The 20,787-nt window shown below is 45.8% G+C and overlaps 1 protein-coding gene across 2 annotated transcripts in view; it reads left to right on the top strand.

Moving 5' to 3' along the window:
- The window catches only part of RAI2 (retinoic acid induced 2), a 46,454-nt gene extending 26,462 nt beyond the window's left edge, over positions 1–19,992 (top strand). For both annotated transcript variants that reach the window (XM_064499523.1, XM_064499529.1), the window contains exon 2: positions 17,263–19,992. In XM_064499523.1, coding sequence (XP_064355593.1) covers positions 17,368–19,038 — 1,671 coding nt within the window. In that variant the 5' untranslated portion in view covers positions 17,263–17,367 and the 3' untranslated portion in view covers positions 19,039–19,992. The remainder of the gene's footprint in view (positions 1–17,262) is intronic.
- Positions 19,993–20,787: the final 795 nt, after the last annotated feature.

Genomic DNA, 20,787 nt, shown 5'->3' with positions numbered 1-20,787 from the left:
CTGAGCATCCTGCACTGCTGCCCAATGCTCTTGCAGTGATGGCCTCCGGGACCCAGCGGGCAGCTCCAAGTACCACGCAGCATCTGGGAACTCTGGGAACTGCAGGTTAGCAAGGGCAGATGACAGCTATTGCATTGCCTGCCCTCCTCCTTTGACCAGAAGAAAGGCAAAAGAGGAGGAAAGCTTTTGTTTCTGAGGGATGAACTCCTCTGAAAGTGGCTAGCAGATGCAAAGCGGAAGCTTTCTGCTTACAGATTGTCTCTGCTCTGCAGCAGATAGACTTCAGCTAAAATAGTAATCAGTGAATCTTTGAAGTACGTTCATCTTCTGAGTCATTTCCCTATCATCTGACTGCCAGCGTGATGCTAAGGGATGTTGTTCTCACGTCACAAAGACGCTTTTAGACTTTCATCTCACAGTGGCCTTTTCAACTTCATACGTCATTTCCCGCGTGAATGGTAGCTCCCCCCCCCAACAACGCCTTAATTTTGTTAGCATTTTCCAAACAATATCTATGAAAGACAGAAATGCACAAAGACTATGTTATGTGTCTTTGCTGTCTTCTAAATATCCCTAATTTCTTTTGTCTACAAATTATTTGGTTCTTAATGGGAAGTATGAGAGTGCAAGAGTAGTGCTTGCAAAACAGGTTTCCTTCTCCCCAGTTTCCCATAGTGAACACTACGTGGCAGAGAAATACTGCCTCTCTGGGCAATTTGGAATATAAACAGCTGTGCTCCAGCATGTCAAATGAACCACCATTATCAGAAATCAAATTCTTTTATGGCTTATGATTTTAAATATTATCACTTGAAAAAAAATCCTGATTTTCCAGTGCTCTCACTTCTCTTTCTGTAGCTGAAATTGCCAATTACATTAAAGAGTTTGTGACAAAGAAGCCAAAAAAACCCCCTAGCTCCCTTCAAATGAAATCTCCACAGAAATCCATTCTACTCTTGAATCAGTCCAAAGACTTAAATGTGAAAATGTTCACATTTTTACCCACCAAACAATATAATTCTTTTGGTTTTAATTAAAGAAATTTTTCCTTTGCACCAGACTGATGCTAAACTGGATTCACTAAATCTTCTTACACTGTAAGCAGCAGTGACCCAGATAAACACATTTAAAAAATGCAACTGCTAAAACTAGAGTATGCTTGCCTTTGTGAGATGCAGCAAGAGAAAGTCTAAAACAATTCTACAAATTTACACGGGTAGAACTTACTATTGTATCATTAAAAGGAGATTCATAGACTAAATTAATTCTTTTAAATTGCATATACAAATCTGCATGAAAAGAGTGTTACTTAGTTTGGAGGTAGGTGCCTGAAAGTTACAAAGATGCCTATGGCAAAAAATACTTTTTGCCTTCTGCAGCCTAAAAAAGGCCTTTTAGAAAAAGAGGGGGAATTGTGTATTTAAGAAAGTGTCATAATGCAGCCAAATAAAATCAAGCTCGTATAGGCAACTACAGAAATTGCGTTTTCTTTCTTCTCAGTGCCTGAGTTTGCAGCTTTAAAAAGGTGTTTTAATGTAGTGACTGGGATCTAGTCCCAGTCCCCTCCACTCAGTGCCAACTACCCTTGTAAATCCAAGGTCTAGAGGAGACACCAACTCTCACAGCTGTTGAGCGACACCTATCCTTCTCCATCGACTATATCAAGGACATGTGGCTTTGTTTACGCAGATTTAGGTAAACCCATCCTAGGGCCTAAAATGTTTTGTTGAACGGTGCCGAAGTGGATTCTCCCCATTGTTTCAGATACTCATTTGAGATATTTTCTCCAAGAACAGGGCGCGGAAACAAATTCTGCTGTGCGCCGGCTGACGCTTCTCTCAACTTAACCCGACGCAGCAGTAGGAGAGCTGTTATCAACAGCCCTGTAGCGCAGTCTGCTAGCACTTGAGCTAAAAGAGCAGCTAGCTATTTTAACCGAGAAAGCTGTTATCCCTGGTTGATGAATTACTGGATTCAACTGCTTCGCTTCATGATCTGAACCCAGTCTCATGGGGTGTTCTTCGAGTGTTGCTCTGTCTACAAGTGAATGCTTTTCCTGTCTGACCCTTTTTTCTGGCCTTTCTTTGTGTGTATTAGCAATGTCCGGGATAGTCAGATGACAACTTTACTCTGACTTTGGAGCGTACTCGGTCAAACTGTCTCTTTAAGCTGTGGTTACACATAACTACTACTCAAAGAATGAACGCTTTGACAAAAATCTCTTCACAGTAAACATTATCCGAGTCATAATCGGCATTGAAAAACCCCCAGACCTCGGTGTTTTGCTGGTTGGGGGCTGTTAATGCTTGTGTGCCTAGCTCGCTGTGGGATTGGCACCCTGCTCCTGAGGGTCCCCGTGCAGGACGGGGGTCCGTGTTTGAGGGAAGGGCTGTATGGCATCTCTCACACTCTATAACTTGCTCAAGCGCGGACATGTCCATTCCTTTTGTTTTGTGAATTTTTAGACCAGAATGTCAGATCTGTTTACACAAAGAAGAAATATACGCTATCAGGAACAATCCGATAATAAACAACGCTTAATTAGAGCAAGAGGCATAACGAGACCTAATCCCTCAGTGCCTGTTTAGACAATTAAACCAAAACAGTCAGCCTCCTGCGCCCTGCTTCCCGCGACGTGGCACGCCGAGCTGCCCCCTTGGCCATGGCTCACATGAGGGCCATAGCTGTCATGCCACTGCGGGTCCCCTGCCCTGCTCGGTGCCCGAAGCCAGGGTGCTGCTTCCGACCTACTCTTGCTCTGCTGCCTCGGGGTGGCTGCTTTCATTCACACCTTGACCTCTGGTTTATAAGAAAAAGTTCATGCTGGACCAAATCATCGGCCGAGGACAATTTGTATTAGCTGAGGAGCCTGATCCTTGGATTCAAAGAATGCTTAAGGGTTTGGGTTTCCTTTCTGATTTCCCTGTAGATAAGTTCAAGCGGTTCGAAGTTGCAGAGGGAGAGGAGAAGCTATGGAAGACAAAACCATATCATTATTTTAACCAACTCCTTTATGGTGCAGTATACAAGTTCAACTTTAATCATGATAAAGACAGAGAAGGGTTTAGCAAGCATTTATCGTACTGGGCTACGTCGGAATCTTTAGAGGGTTTTTTTTTCCATTTAATTAATTTTTGGTAGTAGCGTGCTCTCCTGCTTACTCTGGTTAGCATTAAGCTATAAAATTGCTAATGTCAGACAAAAAGTCAATACAGTCTATTGATTTTTCATACTTTGGCTGCATGCTGCAGCAGCATTTCCATTGAATGTTGAAGCCACCTGCTGGTGGCAAGGTAGGTACATGAGAAGTGGCCGGGCCCCGCTCTCCAAGGCCATGTACCCTGTGAAGACTTGTGTGCAGGCGTCAGCTTTGTCAGTGAGGGTCTGGCCACGTGGCCTTGCCAGAATGAAGGCAAGTTCTACACCCAACAACCGGCTGTGTTGCTTTAAAGAAGATTACTAAGGTTAATATGTGCAAAGTATTTTCTGAAGAGTATACCAAATGGAGATCTCCCCATAACCACTTGTGCCATCATTGTATGAGGTAGCCAAGGAAACGTAGGGTAGTCATTATGGGCTAGGCCCATATTCCCCACTGGAAAAATTCTGGTTCTCAGTTTTGGTAACAGTGGCTCCAGCACGCTCACTGTCTCAGCAGAAAGCTCGTCTCATGGGTTACAGTTGTTCATATCTGCCTTGGTACCCAGCCTTCCTAACTGTAACCATTGCAGCAGGCCAGGTCAGCAAGGGCCTGCTCAATTCCTCAAACTATGGATCATGCTGCCTTTCTTGGGAAGATTCAGATGGGGTCTCAAAGGGTTTGTGCTAGCCAGGGCACAGCTAACTATCCGACTTGGTTTGGTTTTTGCTGTTCAGATGTTTATTCAGGTCAGCCAATGGTTGGCAAATTAGCATGTCCACCAACATGAGGAGCAGCAACTTTCACTGCATTCACAGACTTCTGCTTCAGGGCTGTGTTTGTGGGAGCCCTGCAGTAAAAACAAAGGTTTTCTTCGTTGCCTCCTTAGCTCTCGTGGCTTCTTTTGCAACCCTTGTTGCAAAATGGCTTGTTCCTGCTATGCCTTTTATATTTCAGACTTTGGATTTGTTTTAGCAATAATACCAGCCAAAGAGACACCAGTAAGAACCCTCTGGAGTTCAACAGCAAGGCCCTGCAGCTGGCACTCGCTGCCCTGCCGGAGGGAGTGGGTTGCCACTGCTGTCCCAGGTGAGCAGCTGTAATCTTGGGCTGTGGAGGATGCTTGTGGGAGGCCTGTGCAGGAGCTGAGCCCTGTTGCAGGCAGCAAGAGCGATGCTGATTGCTTCGGAGCAGCACTGCTAATGGCAAGCTTCGCAAGGTGACTGGAGCCTGGCTAACGAGTTGCTGCCACCAAAAAGCTCTTCCCAAAACTTCCTCCTGGCTGCTGGCTTTGCCGTTCACAGCTTACCCTGGATGATGCTGGTGCTCAGTCTCCTAGGTGGATTGCCAGGGAAAAGAAAAGCCTTGGATAGTTTGGGCTGAGTGAGCGAGCTGAAGTAGCTCGGGGAAAGCTCCAGTACGCGCTGGAGCAGAGGGTATGGAGGGGAACTGCGTGGCTCGGGGCAAGGCCAAGTGGCATCAGTCCTCCCCCTTTTGCCAACAGGAACTTCTTCAGTTAGCACGGTTGTTTTCTGCAACTCCACTCTAAAAAAAAAATCAAATGTTTTGTACTTTGCAGGCACTCCTGCTGTTTTTATCTACAAGAAAGGTATGATTTTTATAGCCAAGCATGCCTTCCAACATATGGATTTGCCTGAGGCAAGACAAGCGAGTACGGTTTCTCAGGGCTTATACAGGCAGTAGACACTTTTTATTCCCTGCAATTATTATGTAACTAAAACTACCTCCTCTTTGTTTTGTTAATCTCGCTAGCTCTGTTGCATTTCTTTCAGGTTATGGGGAGGTAGTCGCTGCCGTAAGAATTGCAGTAGTTCGTGCCCTGGTAGGAACGGGCTGTGCTTTTGCTACCCTAGCTTCGGATGCCTGGGAATGAGCAAAAAAGGCACAAGCGCATCGCTGTTTCCCTTGCAGTGGGCTTGGGGTGGGGGGCACGCAGTAATGGAAGGCATTTTCAAAGGGAAGAGAGGGTTTGAAATGGTTAAAGCAGGGCACTGAAATGCAGTTAAGACTCCCCACCCCCAATACTGTACGTAAGGAAATGCTTAGCTCCAGATACGAGAACGGCATGTCAGGAAAATATATCGTTGCCTGAGACGGAATATACACAAAGTGCGAGAGACAAAAGTGCCCTCGTACCCACTCACTCACAACTGCCTCACAAAAGGGCTTCTATGGGACTGACCTTCCTTTCAGCCTTTTCTTACACGGCTCCTGTATTTGTATTAATGTGTGAGACGAGAATACAGCCTCAGGTCGTCTTCAGTTGTTATTAGGAGGAGCCAAGGAGATTTTTATTTGTGTGTTGTTTGGCTTTGCTGAAGGAAGAGCCTGTGAGAAGGATGCTCTTCTGCAGTAGAGCATCACCTTACATTTTCACAACAGATAGCCTGCTTCTTGTGCTAAGTGGCCTGAAGAATAAGAAAGAGAGTGGAGTAAAATTTTTTGCTATCAGAACCGCACTAGTCTGCCTACAGATATTTTTTATCTGTTAGTTTTGTTCTTCTTTATTCTTTGTTTTCTTTTTGTTGTTGTTGTTAATGTATGGAATGTATGTAATGAATGGAGCTGTGGAATCAGCTTTCTTGCTTTATAGTCTACAGTCTGTGTAGCAAAATTCATGGCTTTAGTGGCCTGTCTTTGCAAAACTGAAAATGTATGGAATTAGCACAAGGCTTAAGTTCTTTCTGTTCTTCCACATTTTCATGCAGATCTGAGCCCTGAATTTCATGGATGTAGAACAACTGTACTGCATTGGGAGAGCTGAGCTGTAATCACACCGCAGAACATGTTTCTAAACTACTTCCTAAGGCTGAACTGAATAGCCAAATACAAAATCCAGCAGTCAGATTTATTGGAGTGGCCTGGTGACATTTCCCAGAGGACTTACAATCTATGATGATGGATTACGCCGATCCATTAATGTAGTAGTCTCATCTGGGAAAGATGTAATTGTCGTTCTATATCCTGCAGTTTCCATAAGTTTTTCAGAACACGTAATAGCACACATCACAATGGAAATTGCTTGTGAAGAATGTTGCAGTAAATATGTCAGGGACTCTCTATCGTGTGGCAGGGTGCTTCTATGCCGGTACCACACAGCCATCATTAAGATAGGAGAAGTGATAATAACAAAATTTGGTATACTGCGTTCATAATGATGAATGTGGTCTCTAAAGGTTTAGATGGAAAAATGTGAGTAGTACTGATTTTGTTTCCTCTCACAATACACGTCTGCCAAATATTTTCGTGTTGAGTGGTTCATAGCATCAGGAAAATAATATTTGCTTTTACCTGCAATAACAGTGCTATTTCTACAGTGCTAGTTGCCCTACCTACATTTCCTGAAATAACCTTTTTTATGAATTGTCGGAGTCTATCCCTGCTCACAAAGAGCATTAGTACTTGATTGTATATTCTGAGCACAGTGTAGAATAAGCTCACTTTTGTGCAGTATGAGCAGCGTATCAGCCTGAGCCAGGATATCCGGCTGGAGAAAATTCCCTTGAGCTGGCTGGAAGGTTCTATTAATATAGCATCAAATTATTAAATTTTGGACAATAACATTCACACTTTTGAAGCCTGTAAATGCTTTGGCAGCAAAGAAACAGGTTAGAGCTTGTACCCTAAAAAAAGGTAGGTCGTATTCTTGGAGAAAAAAAAAAAAAAGTAGGAGCAGGCATACTGAAGGAACAAAACTGCAATTAGTGGCAAACTAGAATGAAAGGGAGAACAGCTACATACCTGCTCTGTAGGGTGTGTGTGTGTGTGTATGTGTGTGTGTGTATGTGTACACCCGTACCCACAACTGATAACTAATTTGTATTACAGCAGTAACTGGAGTCCTGGCTGGAGTCTCGGCTTTGTGCTAATCACATGCCAAAACAATCTCTGCCCAGAAAAGCTCACAGTCAAACGGAAAAGGGAAAAGGTATTGGAGAGGAAGTACTCGCAGGCTGTGGTGCATTTGCACGTGGTGCATTCGTAGGCTTTATAGGTAACCTGGGCCGATTAACTGAATCGGGACAGAAACTCAAGGGCAGTCAGGTCTAACAAGACAGATTTTCAGCATTTCCTGTTACTTATGTATTATTTGTGGTTAGAGACATCTATATTTCACAGTTAAGCATATGGACTTATAGGAGGGCAAAATTGGTCTCTGTGGGGGAAAACATGTTGAAAAGTTGTGAGGTCTTCTCATAACATCCATCAGCACTGTAATGCTGCATCTCACGCTGGCATTATCTTGAATTCAATCAAAAGGCTGACATCTCGTGCATCACAGCACCACAGAGAGAATAGGTCATTTGTCTGCCTCTCAAAATCAGACCAGGAAGTGCTCAGAACAGCAGAAGGGGATGAAAGTGAGTATGTGAAAGGATATGAAATTAAAAGAAAAAATGCTGCATTTTTCCTCATGTTATAGGGATCCTACATTTTTCTTGCTCTTTTAAATAAAATCCCAGCAGCTGATTACGAATTTTGCAAGGATGAAAATGCAGGGGTATTTTGACTTGAAAGTTTTTCCATCCACACATTTTTAGATAGGGTGGCGCAAGAATGGAGCAGGTTTGAAATTTGATGTGGGCATACTCTCTGCTGAGGATTAGTGCCATCACATAGCCGATGAAACATTGGGCTTGGTTTACCAAAGTGATGGGATGGGGGAGAGAGAGAGTCAATCTAATAGATCTGAGACTGTGAGTATAAAATGTGATCTTCAATTGGCAAGTTGAAAGGGCATTTGGTTACTAATGTCAGTGGGGAAGGATGCAGATCTCTGCAGATCACACCCTGATACTCCTGTGCCATATTATTTGCCTGTGCTTCCATATAAGACCCTACTCCACATGGTAAGAGAAGCAATGAGTTTATTTAGTCCACAGTTCTTTGGCTCATCCCTACATCTTGTCATTTGGGACTGGATTCAATTAATTTTTTGGTGCTCTATTTTCTGATGTGGAAGGGCCTGGAGTCTGGCACACCTGAAATGTGCTTATTCTTTCCTGGAGAGCATAGAGCATTGTCAGTGCCGCTGCTTGCCTGATCCCTCACAGCTGCAGGCAGGAGAGAGGGGCTTGGCTGTCTGGGCTTACCATTGCAAGCTGAATGGCACAAGGATGTATAGTAGGTAATCACAGGCATGTTCTTATCTATGGTCTTAGATATTAACGTTTGTAGTGGCTAAAACATGAGTTGCATGCTGGAAGGTGCAATCTCTTACTTGATTTTGCTTTTCCTCTGATTATTTATCTATTTAAGCTGGAAGGTATATTAGGACAAGGAGAGGTTATGTGAAAGTTTAGCTTTCGGTTGATTTAAGATCAATTACAGAGGTGTCAGGATTTGCTATTCTAACCTCCACAACTTTAAAATACAGTCAGACTGGGTCTTGCTTATTCTTCCTTTGTGTCTAAAGAAGGTCTGCAAAGCAAGGCAAGCTCAAAGGCAATCCACTCAGCAGTGCTGAGGTTATCCTTATTCTGGTCTTGAGTTGGCTTGTCTTGAGGAGGGGGTATGAAAAGGATTGCAGTGTTCACCCTGGCTCACAGACCGAGGCGAGGGCTGGGATCAGGTGCTGGGTCTGTCAATCTGCGTGTGGGCCAGCGGCATCTCAGCAATGTTGGTGGGTTTGGGACTGGGGAAGGTATTTTACCCCTGCAGGAGCACCCGGCAGCGCTCTGTGTGGCTGGGTAGAAGACAGCTGAAGTTGTTGAAACTGTATTGGCGTAATTGGGCATGGTCAGATGTTTGGCCTGCCAGACTGCCAAAATGGGTATAAAAAAAGTGGTTTTAAGTTTACCTCACTGACCTGTCAGCTGAGACTTGGCAACTGGTCTGGGAGGGGTCCTCGTCCCTCACGGCGAGGAGTAAAACAGATTCGCATAAGCAAGAGGGAATGAACGGTGGCCTTTGTAGCACTGACACAACCTCTCATCTGGATATCGGAAAAGATCAAATGAATTTTAGTAAAAATATCTTGGAGTCTGGGATCAGTGGAATGGGTCAGGAGAAACGAGTGAGCTGAATGTTTCTGTGCTGCGAATAAACCTCCGTCATGGAGCTAATGAGGCTTTGAAGTCATTTAACTGACATGAAACTTTGAAATCCTTTGTAAGAACTGAAATGCTTTAAGGACTGTTTAATAAAGCTCTTGACTGGAAAAGAAGCAAATATTTTATCAGGCTGACATGGAGTGCTTTTTATTTCAGGTTTTGGGGGAAGTGGGACTGGCAATTACATTTAATTGGTGTCCTTTTCCTCATGTTATCATTGGTGTATCGATTGCTGGGAAAACAAAATACATGTTTTTAAAAATTTACTGTAAAGTAACGGCTCTCTTGTTTGTTTTGTTTAGCTCTGTGTTCTCAAAACAGCTCATTTTTCTTTGCTTTGCTGGCGAATCTAATGTTTTGATTGAAAACGATACTAAATAATCAGTTAAATGGGATATTTAATGGCAGGAAAAACTGTTTAAAATATTTTTTTCCCATAGGAAAATCATGCAGTTTTCTTTTCAAGTCTAAGCAGCCTTTCAATGCCAGCATGAGTCTACATTCTTCCTATGAGCTCGGTGGAAAAGTAAACACGTGGGCACACCGCATGTGTGAAAACCGCGGAGGTCGAGGTATAGTCAGTCCCGGGGACGGCACCGCCAAAGATGTCCCTACAGCAAGTCCGGTTTTCCCCCACTGCCATTTTAATGCAGACTTTCTTAGTCTGGGGAGCTGGCGGGGCTGCAAGGCAAGTGGTGCGCGTCCCCAGGAGGCATTTGGCCATGGCCGCCTTGGCGCTGCTGTCGCCTCCCCGGTGCTCGCTTCCCATGCGCGACCGCCCGGGGGGCCACAGCACGCACCCTGCATGCTGCCACGGGCCCCCACTCCCCTGGCCCTGAGGGATTTTGCCACACTGCGGAAGGAACCACAGCACGCTGCCCAAAGCACAAAGAGATTTAAACAGGTACTTTTGCAACGGCCTGGGAATATTTTCCAAAGCAGTAACTCGTCATCCCTGTCTGAGCACAACTTCTGAACCCGAAAGCTGCTGCGGGTCAGCAAAGCCCGCAAGGAGGCCGAAGGGGCGTCGCAAAATGCCTGTGGCATGCGACGCTGCGATGATTACGGCTGGCAAATTTGTATTTGTCCTTCGTACATCTGGCTTGACGCATCACGTTTCCGTACACTGCCTCTGCCTCAGCTTACTGCAGGCTAGGCAAGCTGCTGCTGTGTAGGCATTTTTGTACTAAACTATGGCAGAAAAACACCCAGGGCTGTAAAGGTGTTATCCTGGGAAACTTACCGTGTGGTTCTTCCTCGCATGCTGGTTTAGGGCTTCAAAACAGCAGGAGTTAGGATGTGCTACAGATAAAAGGAACCTGAGCGTTTGGGAATAGCAAGATTCATCTCAAATAATTTCCAGGTAGTCTTGTTTTTATAGTGCCTGTTTATATGTAATACCGCATAGCAAGCGAGCAGGAGTCGTTTCAAGAACAGGAGACCTTCCACTGGCTGCTCCATCCGGTTCCCCGCACTGGCCGCGGATGGAGCGGCAGGAGGGAAAATGCATCCGGCAGTACAGCGGCATGTGCTGTCTCCATTGGAGCGTGGGGTATGTCACAGTTTCCACTGTAAATGTAGTTTGTGCAAGGTTTTCAAATTGGGTATAAAAATTCACTACAGGTTGAAATTTATCAGGCAAATGCTCTGTTCCTTCCCCAGCATTTATTGTCTGTCTTGTATATATTGCCCTTGGGAGTAAAGACACTGGTTTCAGATCTGTGACAGGACTTTTTTTAAATTGGCCTGATTTGTTTTTAAATGAGAAGAAAGTGAGTTTTCTCCTCCCCAGAATGGATTGCGAACTACGGACTGTTGACAACAGCAATATAGTTAGCAAATATATTACTCTAAGCCAGCTCTTTGCAGGCGATTAGCCTGTGCAATAGGCGGCCTTCTCTGTATTTCTCAGCTCAACTGTTTAAAAGACTGAAGTATGATCAGCCAGTCAAAGTACCGCATTCGAGAACGATCATCCTTTGTGCCTAAGCAGTGTATACATATTGTCAATGTACCATCTATAATGTGCCATTTTGTGCTGCTGTAATGATTTCCTTTCCTAGTGGTCCCCCCAGGGATTAACAGCCTGCATGGGAGCCTTGACACAAATAGGTTTGCCTCCTGGAAGGAGCCGTAATGCAGCAGTGGCCCTGGGAAAAGAAAAGCATACCTGTTGCATTAAGGTCGTCATTATTCCTGTGGCATCTGCTGAGGTTGTCTAGGGAGATGCTTGTATTTTAGCTGCCCCTCAACAGCATCTGTCTCATCTTCTGTAATGCAGCTTCTGGGTAATGCAAAATAATGCAGGGGCTCATGCGTAACTTGCATGGCGAATGTGGGTATCGTGCAGTGCTGCGGGGCACAAAGGTGTGGATGTAGCTTTTATACCGGGGGGATGCCCCTGCGTAGCCCTCCCTCCTCGCTCTGGGTGGCATTAGAGTAAATCCTGCCTTTCTGATGCATATCACACCTTCCTTTTGAGTGGTGCCACCTAAATCTTAACTGTTAGTTGCTGGATATTTGACCCAAGGGAATGATGCAGACCAAGGGCGGGCAGGGAGGGCAAGAGCATAAGTGGGGTGTTTCCATGGTGCCCCTTGAGGGGCTGGAGAAGTGCAACCCTTGGCAAGCTGCCTTTCAAACACAGCTGTGGTAGGATCCAGTCCCATGTCTGGACGGAGTTTGGGGGTCCGGACATGGGACCGAGTTTGGGGTCCATCTATCAGCCCGCCATGATGGGAAGGCAGCTTGCCTTGACAAGTGTCCTTTGGGTCTCCTTGGCTCCATCCGCCCCGCATCTCGGAGGGATCACCGTCCTCCGTTAGGCGTCAGTAAAGTCCCACTGACCCCCTCAGCACTTCTGTGCCCAGGCTGCCGGAGCGGCTGCGTCGCCCCTGGGGCTGAGCACTGGCCTCAGGGCACAGCCTGGCACCAAGGTTTGCAAGGCGATATCAAACACAGCATTGCACGTGGTGCAAGAAAGGGGAAAAGGCTATTTTAGTGTTATTAGTGAGTCAGTTACTCTTCCTCCTTTTGGTATCTGAGGAGTATGCTGCAGAAAAGGGTATATGGGAGCCAGAATTGTCAGTCTCAGGTGCCTTAAGCATGTGGATCAATTGGAAATTCAAGAAGCAAACGCTGCTGAAATCAGGTGTGGTTTTTCAGATGAAACAATGTTGGGTTTGGGTGCATAAAGTTCATCCACATAATATATTTCCGACTTACATGTTATGTGTGCATTAATAGCTCCCTATATTTGATAGTTCATTTTATTCATATACATATTTTTTTCTATTCTAGCAACAATGTATCAGTAACGATATGAAAACCCCTTTATTTTTGGATGGCTCCAGCTATCAAAGAAAAAAATCCTAGGGTGGAAGGTAATTTATAGTTTGTTGACCTGGGTCAGCACGCATCCTCATAGTTGCCCGCGTGTTTGTTTATTAACCATGCGGAAAGCTGAGACTGGCTTTGGCAGATAAGACCTCACCGAAGGGGGAGGCCCAACTCTGAGGCCTTTAGAGAAACTCGAGTCTCAGCACAAATGCCCGGAGCAGGTTGGATGTGCCTTGGCGGTGTTTTGAGGGCGACGTGGTGGCGGCCAGCTTAGCCCATGAGTCACACGGGACCCAGCCTGCACAGTGTAATTTCAGTTCTGTGTAAATAATGACATACAAGCAGTGGTATATGCAAGGAAGTGAACTATAGAGAAGATCAAAAAAAAAAAAAAGCTAGAATTATCACCCACCTTTTAATGGCACTCCTATATAAGTAACATAACGTTTCCTGTATAGTTACACACATTGTTGCGTAGTACCATGAACTTAACTCTTATCACCACCCCAGTGGGAAAACCAGTGTTACTCACAACAGGTTGCTTTTCAGTGTTGTACATTTATTTTCAATTAAAACAAATAGCAGATTAAATATTAAATAGGTAAGTGGAGAAAGTGAAATTAATTGATTTGCAGACACTGAGGTGTGGTAGACGGGAAATTTAAGGCACTTTCACTAAGTTATATTGTGTTCCACTGTCTGGATTAGATACATGAAACTTGTTTTCTGGGAAAGATGGGTAACTCTTAATGTGCAGTGAAGCATCAATCTTTAAAAAAAAAAAAAAAAAAAGAAAGAAAGAAAGCAGCAAATACTCCTGGTTGATTTTCATTAAAGTAGAAATATAGTACAGCAGTAACAGCTATTACTGTTAGTACTGGTGTTTTAGTTTGTCATCTCCTTGTTGACTTATGTTTTTGGACTCTGCAGTCAGTATACACAGTATAAAAAAGGGAGTACAGGAACAACAAAGTATCTCTTTGAGCAGCTTCAAAATATCTCCTGGTCCCCGATCTTCAAACACCTCCTCTTGGGAGGACTGGGGCCTTGGATCCCTTTCCCTCTGCCTGCTTATGGACCTTGCCAACATGTGTTTATTGTGGTAGGAGTTGGGCAGCTGGGGGGTCGCCTGCCGCGCGGGGGGCGAGCTGTGGGCGCACCAAGGGCAGCGGTGCCTCCGCTCTGCTTTGCGCCTGGGTACCGGGAGCTGGCAGCCTGCAGGCTGCAAGCGCTGCGCTGCAGCATCCCAAAATCCTTTCAAGTGGGTGTGTTTTTCCCATAGTGAGCACGCACTCCAGAACAAAATGTGCGGGAAATAGGGAAAGGCGTGCTTCTGCGAAGGGTAGGGAGAGCTTTGGCATCTCGGGAGCTTTTACAGTTTATGCCCGTTGGAGGTTGGCAGAGAAACGAGGAGCGAGGCGTTGGCGATTCGGCCTGTCAACCTGCCTAAACCCATGCCTGGGGGAAGCCTGATCCGGGCGCCCTGAGCGTGTCCCCGCCTGGGCAAGCCTCTTCCATGCAGAGGCTCGAGCCGGAGCACTCGAGGCTTGGCACCGCTGAAGCCAAGCTCTGCAGACATTTCCTGCTGCCTCCTGGATTCCACTGGGAAGCAGGACTCGAACCATTACCAGGCACCTGAAACTCGAAGGCTGAGCCAAACCATGGGCAAGGGCAGGTGGCTGCGAGGGATCTGCCCCGCTCCTGTGACGTCCAGCCCTGGCTTTCATTTAGGAAAGGGGCTCGCTCCCCGCCTTTCCCACCAGCAAGCAGCTCCGTCGCCTCAGCATGAGCGTAAGCATCCCCCAAAGCCAGAGGCGGCCCTCACCCACATGGGGCTCGGCAGCACCCCGAAATCACCATGCTGCCCAGCAGGGCTACGCCGTTTCCCTCTAGCCACTGGCGAGACAGGCCGAGGGGAAGAAGCAAACAAAAAGCCGTAAGCCCCCCTGTCCCCTCCAGCCGACGGCGGGATGCAGCGCGCCTGGGTTCTCCGGCTCCTGCCCGCAGTGCTGTGGGTGCTCCCGGCGGCAGCCTGAGACCCCAGCGGTGCCAGCAGCACTGTCACAAAACAGCCCGGGACGTAGGGTTCGGCGTGTGAAACAGTATTTGACTATGCCTTAAAAAAGAGAAACCTACAGGCATCTCTTCGAGGTGTCTGATCGTGGTAGATGAGCTCTTCTTTCCCTCATCGAGGTATTTCCTCAGCCTCCAGCCCTGTAGCTTTTTAAAGCGACAATGGGGGATTTTATTACATTTTATACTTTCATCTTCCGTGGTTCTCTCTGTCTCTCTCCATGGGTCTGTACAGCATGCTAATCCCTCAAGTCTCTAACACAGCATAATTTTCATCTTAATTTTTCTATTTCTCAATGTTAAACGAGTTTATCATGGGAATAGAAGGTCATTTCCTGTCCCTACTAGATCATTAATTTTCTGTGAAAACACAGAGATCTCACGCTTTTCAAACAAACAAACAAAAAAAAGAAAAACAGCCAATCTCATTTGCAAAATATTTTCCTGTGCTACAGAGCCTAGAGGAGTGAAGATGCTAGGGTGGGCTACAGAGACTGAAGAATTTTCAAATGGGTCTTTTTAAAAAGAGAGGGAGATTATATGAGAAGTGTAAAATGGCTTTTTAATTCATTGACAGAAATAACTGTTTATTTTTTCAATGTGAATCTGCTGAGCTGTCTCTTCATTGTCTTTATTTTTAGAAACATTTGCTTTTTGTTCTTCAAGACAAGATGGGCTCTTTTTTAGATTTTTTGTTCAAATACTTGTCACCTTTTGAGTAAGTAAGTGATTTTTTTTTTCTTCCTGTTTTCTGTGTTTGGAAGTCTCTGCCTCCCTGTATGCTGTTTTGGCCAAAGCTGAAAAAGGAAGCAAACAAAAACCCTCAAGCCTGTATTTGAGAATATTTTCTTCAGAGCATTTCATGAGGTGAGAATAATCATGGATTATTCTCCTTAGGCCAGCAGCAGTAGTGGAAAATAAATGACTAATCTGTTTACTTTTAAAAAATCCTTTTAAAAAAATCAAATGGCTCTGATAAATTATTCGAATTGTACTGAACCAGCCCCAGCTATTAACTCTCAACATTTCTGTAGTCTCGCGCTTGCCATGGCATCTTGCTGCCAAATCCAAGGATTTACAAGTCTCAGGAGAGACTCTGAGATTTCCCGCTTCCCTGCCTTGGCCATTTTTTTAGCCTTTGTTGATTTTTTTTCCCCCTCTCCCCTCTCGGTTTGCAGGCTGTAGTGCCATTCCTGCAAACATGCATGTGAGCAAGCAAAGGTACGTGAGCAGCTGATTCAGTGAAACTGTCTGTGTAGCCGCAGCTGCAGCAGCACCTGAAGGCTCGGCCTCTCAGCATATCCCGTTTTGGAGCCGCTCCCGTCCCCAGTATTTGAGTGACAAATCCGACTGAAGGGCGGGGGGGGCCTGGGTGCAACGGGCCTAGCAAGCGTGCCGGTGCCACGGCCAGTTTTGGTTTTCGGTACGTGGATGCAGTTGTGTGCAGGTGAAAATGTAAATTTGGGGGGCTCTGGTGCTTTCCCATGGTAACAGAGTTAAAAATGGACAAGTTTCCATGGTGATTATTATCACAGGATGTGCTGCTCACTTTAGGAGTGGCACATTTTGTGCAACGCGGCAAGGCGCTCCTCCACACCAATTCTGCATATGGCAGCTCTCAGGGTGGAAATTATTTATCCTGCTAAATAAATGAATGCATGTCACCATTAATTTGCTGCTTGGGGCGGGGCGGGGCGGGGGGGGAATCTTTTTAGGAAATATGCTGAACATTTCAGGGAACTGCTGAATGGAGATCTCTGCCCTCTTTTTTTTTTTTTTTTAACTAACATTTGCTTAGTTAAGATAAAGGATTAGGCTGTCAAAGTGAATTTAAAGTTGCTTTGATTTTTAGTCTTTGTATCTTTTATTAATCAGGAGTCTGACTTGTATTCCTGTCTTTATGCAGCTCTGGAGCAGGGCAAGCATTTGGGGGGGGGAGGGAGGGAGGGAGGCAGCATTTTTTTTGTTTTGTTTTGCTGTTTTTCTGTGGGCGAGCCAAAGAGCGGCGTTGCCAAAGGTGCCGGCGGCGCAGCCCAGCGTGGCCGGGCTCCTTTGTTACCCTGCTAGTGGCAGTTTCGGAGGTGCTAGGCAGAGCGCCCGGGGATTGGCTGCTTTATTTTAGCAAAGCCTGCAAGGACAAAAAAGGGATGATTATTTTTGGGGAGCGGCGGACCCTCTGCCCGCAGTGGAACATTTCTTAGCGGTTTATTTTTAGGAATGTTTGTTTTTGTGCTTTTGGTGAGTTAAAACAGCGCGCTGTCTCTCGGCTCTGCCATACACTGTCATTACGTGAAGCTTTGTTTAAAAATGTAAAATGGACTGCCCGAGTCCTTGTTTTATGCTACATACTGGAGAGGTTTTCTTTTTCCTTTGCCTGCAGTCAGTTCTCGAGTCCTTTTAAATTATCTGTGTTTACAGCTAAATATAAGTTCCTCAGAACTCTTCGTACAACACTCATGGCTGTATGTATATACAGCATATATGTATATATACTGTGCAGTATTATAGAGCCGTTACCCTGAAGTGTGGAAACATTTAACAGGTTTTTTTTTGGTGATAGGGTCTTTAAAGGCAATTGCAAATATTATTTTAAGAAGGAGATTTATGCAGTGCCTAAAATGTGTTTCTGTTTTGCAGGCCAAATTATGTCTGTGCAGATGCTTCTGGCAGCGCGGAGCCACTGCGGGTCCTGGTGACAGCAATGTAAACTTGGAGTCTGCAGAGTCTCACGAGCCCTGTAAAATGGAGGAGCTGTACAAGGACACCCAGAACCTGCCCATGGACGTTACCAGCTCGCCTTCGACGATCGCCAGCAACAAACTCGAAAACGGGGTGGCGCAGCTGATAACGGCCGAGGCCTGGAACATCAACTCGACGGACCTGATGAAGAAGGCGCTCTCCCCACTGGTGACAGTGCCCGCTCCCTCCATCCTCACACCACCAGCCGAGTCGCAGAGCGGCGTGGCACTCAAGGTGGCCGCCACTGTGCTGCAGCCCATCTGCCTGGGGGACAGCCCTGTGGTGCTGCCCATTCACCTGCAGGTCGCCGGCAGCGCCACGCCGCAGCTGGCGGCCAATGGCAGCACGCCCTACGTCATGACCACCCAAGGCCCCGTCCCGCTGCCCGTCCTCCTGGAGCAGCACGTCTTTCAGCATCTGAATTCACCCCTGGTGCTGCCCCCGGGCGCTCCCTGCACCGCCAACCCTCTCCACAGCAATCTCTTCCAGGGCTCCTCCACCCCCGTCGGGCAGCCCCAGCTGCTGGACCCGAAGCCTTCCAGCCAAGCCCCAGAGCCGGTCCTGCCGCCGGTGTTTCAGACGCCTGGCTTCGCCGCCGTCCTGCAGGATCTGTTTCCCTCGCAGGGCACCCTGGGCTCTGCCCCCTGCCAGCCACCCCCTGACTACACGTCCCTCCCGCCGCAGGCCTTCAGCTCGCCGCTGTCACCGCTGGTCCCGCCAGCCACTCTCCTGGTCCCATACCCCGTGATCGTGCCACTGCCTGTCCCGGTGCCCATCCCCATCCCCATCCCCATCCCTGTGCCTCACAGCGCTGAAGCCAAGGTGGCCCCGGACTATCCCAAACCGCCGCTGTTCACCCTGCATTCCTGCAAGGGCACCCAGACGCCCCTGGAGAAAGAGGAATCGAAGCCCTTCGACTTCATCCACCAGCGGGAGTTTTCCCAGCTCAATCGCCACACAGTCATCAAGATGAGCAACGAGAACGAGGCCCTGGACCTCTCCATGAAAACGGCGCCCCTGCTCAAGGCCAGCGAGGCCAGCCTGCAGGTACCACCAGAAGATGGGGCGTTGGACCTGTCGCTGGCGTCCTGCCGCAAGGCGGGCAGTAGCGGGGGCCACGCTGAAGCAGCCAGTGCCGTCTGCTCCGGCTCCATGCTGGACAGTGCCACTCATGCCGTGCTGGACAAGCTCTCCAGTGTGACAACCCCCTTCACCTCTTCCAAACCACACGAAACCTCAGCCAAGGTCGACAGCAGGATCATGGGTAACAGCTCAGCTGAGCTCCTGCGACAGCAGCAGAAGTGGCTGGTGGACCAGGCGGGCAGAACAACCTGTGAGCCCAAGGCTGGCAATAATATCGAGATAGTAAGCACGTCACAGACAGCCAAAGTGATAGTGTCCGTCAAAGATGCTGTGCCCACTATTTTCTGTGGCAAGATCAAAGGCCTCTCGGGAGTATCCACTAAAAACTTTTCCTTCAAAAGGGACATGCCCCAGGACTCTGTGCTGCAGTGTTACGACGTGAAGAACCAGCCGGAGCCTAGGGATAATGCAGAAGCTCTTAGGAAACCCGTAAAAAACAGGAGTGTAAAGTTAAAGAAAATGAACTCACCAGAAATACATATTCTTCCAATCAAAAAGCAACGGCTCGCTGCCTTTTTTCCAAGAAAGTAAATTATGGGTTTTTAGAATTTTAAGATTATTATGAAAAAAAAATAAAAAGATGCACTTGGTTTTAAACTCATTTAAAACTTTAAACTATCTTTGTAAGTTATTTTTGGGGGAAGGGGGAGAGGATCAGATGTAGATTCCCTATAAGCTGGGCTTTTTTCTTTTGTTTTTTTGTTATCAAATTTTGACTTTTCATGAAAAACTGAATAAAAAGCAACCTATTTTTCAAGCAGATTGCACATTTTGCAGCTTTAATGGAATAATGGATGAGTCAGAGGGGTAAGAGCTATTTTCACTGCCATAAAGTGCTTTGATGATGTAATTCTTCATAATGGTTAGAATGGAAATTTCAAAATAAATGTTTGTACGTGCTAATTGGTTGCAGCATTTTTTGTCATTTCTGAATTGTTTTCAGTATATGGAAAAGGTTTGGCAAAAGTCTGTAAACTGTAAAGCACTACAATTGATTTGTGATGATCCTCAAATGTTACGATCACCAGGCTAAGAAAAATTATATTGTCCAACAGCACTATCGGAGAGCACTGCTGAACAGCCAGTAACGATGTGCCTAAACCAGCTTCTGTAAAAGCGAGAGTAAGCGAGCAGTACAGCCCAGGGCACAGCTAATGCCAATTTCGTTACTAGAGACACATAAGAAACAGTTTTAAAATATTAAGTAACATTAGCAATTATTTCAGAAAGAAAACCCTAAAAGTCAGGGGAATTTGGTGGCCAAGGGGGGGGGGGGGGTGAGGAAAGGTCACATAATTTTTCCCAGCCTGACTATAGATATATGGAAAATTTGTTCATTGTTAGTTTTATAATTTTCTTTGATGGCTGAAATCAATGCACATAAAAGAGTAGAACTATGTAACTTTATTACTTGACAGTGTACAAGCCACCCACATAAATGGAGAAATGTGAATGTATAATTAAAATAAAAGTTCTGGTAGGTTACAGTTTTGCACTTGTGTATGAAAATGAGCTGGAGATGCATTATTGTATGTCTGCTTTTAAATTCACATGGCTCGCTTGTTAAAAAAAAAAAAAAAAACAAAAAAAACGCATCATTCAGAATGAACATGAGAGCGAGGGAACAGTTGTTGATGGATGCTCCCTTTTCATGGCCAGACCTAGACTTGTGAACTTGGGAAAACTCTGTTTTATTATTTTATAGGACATATTGCCAGAACAGCACCAGTATTGTCTATTAAAAAAAAAAAAAAAAAAAGGAAAAAAGCCAATTTTAAAACTCCTCAGCAGGATCACCTTTCTTTACCTATTTGCAGCCAAACTACTTCCACAGTACCTCTTGGACAGTTTTGCCGTAGTTCTTGCAATCAGAAGGTGTCCAGACGAGCAGCTTCCAGTTAGAAATCTAACCTCAGCTTCAGGCACAGGTCTAATTCTGAATGTGCTGAAACTTTTGATGCAAACATAGATATAAATTCACTATTCAGAAAATGCATCCTCATCAGGAAGTTAGGAAAAGCATTCTGCTTTTTCTGGGCTAAAGTATTGCTGCCATCTTGCTTAATAGGAAAAGCAGGGACTTTCACAGAACTGTAGTATCATATTCTGTCAACCCCCCATTTTTAACAAGCATTTTTTAAAGCTTGTTATTTTTCCCAAAGCTGGTAAAACAGAGTGTTCAGAATAGCTTAAAGCATAGCTGGATTCATTAATATTTAGTTGTCTGGCTGTATTTAAAAAAATTTTTTTTTTTTTTTATTAATTGAAAATACTCTGCTG

The sequence above is a fragment of the Dromaius novaehollandiae genome, chromosome 1 (genome assembly GCF_036370855.1).
Source record: "Dromaius novaehollandiae isolate bDroNov1 chromosome 1, bDroNov1.hap1, whole genome shotgun sequence".
NCBI classification, from domain to species: domain Eukaryota; kingdom Metazoa; phylum Chordata; class Aves; order Casuariiformes; family Dromaiidae; genus Dromaius; species Dromaius novaehollandiae.
Note: the sequence above shows the minus strand (reverse complement) of the source record. Positions and strands in the feature narration are given on the sequence as shown.